At 45.0% G+C, this 5,058-nt stretch overlaps 1 protein-coding gene across 2 annotated transcripts in view; it reads right to left on the bottom strand.

The window, feature by feature from the left end:
* Positions 1–1,847: 1,847 nt before the first annotated feature.
* card14 (caspase recruitment domain family, member 14) overlaps positions 1,848–5,058 on the bottom strand; it is a 10,299-nt gene continuing 7,088 nt past the window's right edge. For both annotated transcript variants that reach the window (XM_076145476.1, XM_076145475.1), the window contains exons 15-20: positions 4,800–4,863; positions 4,582–4,711; positions 4,334–4,498; positions 3,412–3,530; positions 3,190–3,305; positions 1,848–2,491 (exon numbers count right to left, since the gene is read on the bottom strand). In XM_076145476.1, the coding sequence (XP_076001591.1) occupies positions 2,284–2,491; positions 3,190–3,305; positions 3,412–3,530; positions 4,334–4,498; positions 4,582–4,711; positions 4,800–4,863 (802 nt within the window). In that variant the 3' untranslated portion in view covers positions 1,848–2,283. The remainder of the gene's footprint in view (positions 2,492–3,189; positions 3,306–3,411; positions 3,531–4,333; positions 4,499–4,581; positions 4,712–4,799; positions 4,864–5,058) is intronic.

Here is a 5,058-nt window from a genome sequence, read left to right as displayed (position 1 = left end):
GTTTGTGTCTGTTACTCTCACAAAATTGTTCTGTACAAATCTGAAACACACTGACGGTAAATAAACATGCAGCCTAGAAACAGCAGCATGGAACCACAATACAGAAAATACTCATTTATTCTGTCGGGAAAACTAACATCTACTTATCCTCTGATTTGACTGAAATCCTCCTTATTTGTGAGTTCAAAGCTGCATTCTGTAGCAGAAGCTGGTGTTGTTTTTAATTACAGTGACAGTTTTACTCTCACATCTAAAAAGAGAGAGACTTTGGCAGCCGAGTGCACTGCTGTGATAGACCGTGAAGGTCTGGAGGGAGGGGGAGAGAGAGAGAGAGAGAGAGAGAGAGAGAGAGAGAGAGAGAGAGAGAGAGAGAGAGAGAGAGAGAGAGAGAGAGAGAGAGAGAGAGAGAGAGAGAGAGAGAGAGAGAGAGAGAGAGAGAGAGCGTTCACACTCGCTCACAGGCACGACTCCTGCCTGTACATCTCACACTCCGAGACACAAAGAAATCAAGAAAAATCACACGCATATGGAACGACAGACATGCCATCCCCACACACACACACACACACACACACATTTAGAGTAATTGCAAATAACAAGCCCCCTGCTCTCATATCCAACCACAGCCCCTATCAATTAAACATCAAATACAATCCCCAACAGTTTTTGCTGCCAAACACACATTTTTCATTCCTTTAAGACCAAAAGCTGAGACTCCAGCCAGTAAAAAAGAAGCCTGAGAGAAGGGACACACACACACACACACACACACACACACAGACTCAGACAGACAGACAGACAGACAGACAGACAGAGAGAGAGAGAGAGAGAGAGAGAGAGAATCAAAGCATGTTAATAGTCCTATAGTGCAGTATGCAGTGTGTGTGACAGAAACACAAGACTCGGAGGAGGAGGAGACTGTAGATGTGCATGTAGTTATCCCCCCCCCCCCCCTCTCTCTCTCTGTCACTGTCTATAATACACTCTGACAACACACAAATCACTGGAGTGGTTTCCCAGCAACAGGAGGGAGGGTTTGGGGTTTTTGGATCCTGATGGAGCCAAAAATGTCTTCCAGGGGAGGAAATTGATTCAGTGGAAGTCTTTCAAAATAATAAAAAAGAAAAAAATCAACAACTCTTGTCAATAATCACCACCAGGAAAAAAAGGGGGTTTGGGGGTTTGGGGGTTTGGGGGGAGGGGGGGGGGTTGTGTGTAGAGGATGTAGCATTGATTCTCCTGCTTGTCTGCTGCCCAGCGTGCTCAGGCAGTGGAATCAGGCGGTTGGGCAGCAGCCAGTAAAGCAGCACGACAGGCCGATCAGAGGCAGCAGAGCTTTGAAGTTGAGGTCCTTCTCATCTTCTCTGCTCTTCCTCCTCAGTGGGAACCATGTTTTCCTCCAACCACTCCCTCCCTCTGACATTCATTTCTCTCTGCCGCCACCCTGTGGACACTAACGGTCACGGCAGGTGTTTTTGGGTGTTTTTTTTTGTCTTTGTGAACGTGAATAGCTTTTTTTTGTGCTTTTCATTTTCACTAAGCAGTGTAAGACAAATATCAGGACTCATTTTCTGTCAGGGTTTAGTATTATTTAACATGAAGGCGTTACTGTATGATCCCGTCAGTGTGTCCGGGTGAGGTTGTGTGTTGTTACACAGTATACATAAGTGACCTTCTGCCAAAAATTGTTACACAACACACACATTCAGGTCCAGATCAGCAGAGACGTTATTCAACTATTCCATTCAATTTCACAGTGAAAGTCACAAATACTATAAGGAGATCTGAATGACCTGAATCCTGATAATGAAATAGATGGAAACACGTTTTTATTCATTTGTAGAGTGATTAGATCCATAAATTAAATATAAGAACTAGAGTGGAGACAGAAACCTGAACACTTTATAGGAAGAAATCTCTAATAATGACCACCAGGAAGCCCTATAAAATGCTTCAAATGGTGGATATACTTGACTGAACTGATTATAAAATGCTGCCTGTTTCATAACAAAAGACCTTCATGATAAATATGTGTGTTTGGAGTGAATACCTCAAAGATGGAGGCAAAGATGTAACATTTGTGGCCACAGTAAGAAGAGGATGCAGGTGTGTTCTTATACATTTGATTATAATGCAACAATGCTATAATTTCTTCATTCTTGTGATTACTCATGCGTATCATTGATACATACCCATCTTTACAAAAACAACTCTTGTAAATCTTATCTATTCATGTTAAAAAGAAGCCCTTTAAGGAATAAATTCTGTTCTATTCTTTTCTTTTTACCACAGGTCCGGCTCCACCCAGACGATCTTCTTCTGCTCCTCCCAGATGATGGTGCGCAGGCTGCTCAGCAGGGAGCCGCTGTCGCACCACGAGTCCGGAGCCACGCTGCGATACAGGCAGGGCAGCTTGTCCAGCAGAGGCTCCTCACTCTGGGAACACGCCAGGAGCTTCTCCTCCGTCCGGCCGTGACGCTGCAGCTTTGACCTGCAGGTTGAGGGAAATGTGAATAAACCACGAGACGCACGTTCATTCACACAATAGATCAAACAAAACATGCACCGGAGAAGAAGCTGAGACTGTGTGAAGCTCCTGCTGTGTGTTTCTGCTGCATTGGAGAAGATCTCAGCAGGTGTGTGGCTGCGACAAACTTCATCATTTACAAAAATAACTAAGAACTCCTTTGCAACTGGGACAACGTGTTCTGCAAGTATTTACACTTTTCATTCTGAAGACACAGAATAGAAGCTACGGTAAAAGTGTAAAGGCGTCCACAATAGGTGGTTTTCTTCTGTAATACAGTGAACATAACATCTAGGAAGTAATATGATGAGAGGAATCCAAGGATTAATTTCATGTTTAAAAACAAGCATAGGTTAGAAGGTCAAAGGTTACACAATGACTGACAGAGTGTTAATAATTGTCCACTTCCACTTTAATCTAAACTCCACTCTGACTGTGTATCACCATTTACTCTGGTGCTCCTATGCAGGAAGGCAGATTCACATATTTGACAGGCTGATGACAGACACAGACACAGTGGTGACGTTTGTGTGTGTGTGTGTGTGTGTGTGTCCCTCTGCACACACTTGCACTTATCTTATCTACATGTGATATCAGAGTTAGGACAAACAAAGGAAGGAAGGTTTGTGAACATTTGCATCAGTATGGGGAAAAGCCTTTACCTCAGTTTACGTGCGCTGCGTGCCGATTGGGCGATGAAGATGATGATGGGGAAGATCTCGGCCCTGTGCAGGCGACGCACGCAATCCAGGCCCAGCGGCAGCACGCAGTGGAGCCCCTGTGCCAGGAGGAGCCAGGAGGGAGAAATGGACAGTGAGACAATTTATTCAGATTTTGATGAGCACACACCACACACAAGCTGTTTTGGCGTTAGAGGCTCTGACCTTCTTTATCACTCTCTCCACACTCTGCAGGGTATAGCAGCAGTTTGGCCTCTGCTCAAACTCCTCCAGGACCTCTGACCTCTGCAGCCGAACCGCATGCTCACTGGAGTTCAGCACCTCTGTACAGGGGGGGAGGGAGGGAGCGAGAGAGAGAGAGAGAGAGAGATTGAGAGAGAGAGAGAGAGAGATGTTACAGTGCTCATTTCCGCCATTATCGCTCGTATTCTCATTATGTTTATTTTGGTGAATCATGCACTATCCCTTTTCCTTTGCTGTAACAATTTCCTTAACATCTTTAGCGCCTCTATCATCTTTTGTTTCATTACGATTTATTGACCCAGTTTATTTCCCTCCTGGTTTGTGCAGAGGGACAAACTCATACAAAAGCTTGAACATTGACAGTGTTTGTGCGTGTGTGAGTGAAATGAGAAGAAGAGGAAGAGGAACACATCCTATTTCCCCAATAAAACATCCCGTCTGTCTAATCAAACAAATGACACCATGGCCGGGGAGTCTGATCCTCTTTTATGGCTGATGATGTTACTCAGTGCTGTAAAACAAATCAAATAAAATGATGTAATATGATATGAATGTTCTATTGTCCCTCTGACTGGAATCGCTCCCGATTTCCATACATCTGCTTCTGAGTTAATTTGTATTTGGATCAACAACAATCAAGCTGATATCAGAAGGAGAAAGACTGAGGTTGTTTTGTGCCATGAAAGTTGTCTTATGTGAAGTAAAAAAACTACTCAAGACCTGTGTCACAGAAATCCCAGTCATAAAATAATAAAAATAATAAAAGTATTTGTCAGAAACTACAACATGACCCAGGTGTGATGTCCTAACACCTGAGATGGAGGACAGAGAATGTCCTAACATGTCTCCATGCTCTCCCTCCACCTCCGTCACGTGTCCTTACCAGGCTCACACATCTCGAAACCTTTCCAGTCTACAAGCTTCTTGTCCAGGATGCGTCCCAGGACGGTGGGCAGCAGCAGGACGGGCCTGCAGACGGGCGGGTAGCGAGGGGTGACCAGGGTGTAGGGCATGAGGGTGACGCAGCTCCTCAGGGTGCAGGGATCAGCTACAGGGGGGCACAGGTAGATACTGGAGTGAAGCAGGAGTTAGAGGATGACATCATGTTTCTACAGTGAGACCCGGTCTTACTCGTCTCTGCGCTCTTGCTCTTCTCCTGCTCCACGCTGAGCCACAGCGGGTTCCTGCCCTGGCGCCCAGTGCTGACGATCCTCACCGCCTTTTGCTTCTTCAGCTTCTCCCGAGACGCGAAGCGCTCACCCTGAGAAACCAGAGAAACGTTCACAGACACGTTACAGAGAGTGATGTCATTCTGGACAGAGGTCACCAGCTGAACTGAGCGCTCTTACTTTTTTCTGCTTGGTCGTTTGATAACTCAAGTCTTCAATCGCTCGAATCTGAAGTCGCTGAGCTCTGTGACGTCAAAGAAACGGTTTCAACATTCTGTAGATGTGCTCACCACATACAAACACACGCTGCATGAAAAGGACAAAGACATAACAGAATCTTGCTTGTCTGATCATGTCATTGTCTCGTCTGTCTGCAGGAACAAATGTTTTAATTTTGAAATATTCTTAGTCAAATATGAGATGTGAGATTAGTATTCAG

This window comes from Genypterus blacodes, unplaced genomic scaffold (assembly GCF_046128005.1).
Source record: "Genypterus blacodes isolate CSIRO-AG114 ecotype Tasmania unplaced genomic scaffold, CSIRO-AGI_Gbla_v1 ptg000030l_1, whole genome shotgun sequence".
In the NCBI taxonomy this organism is placed as follows: Eukaryota; Metazoa; Chordata; class Actinopteri; order Ophidiiformes; family Ophidiidae; genus Genypterus; species Genypterus blacodes.
This window is presented reverse-complemented; position numbering and strand designations above follow the sequence as displayed.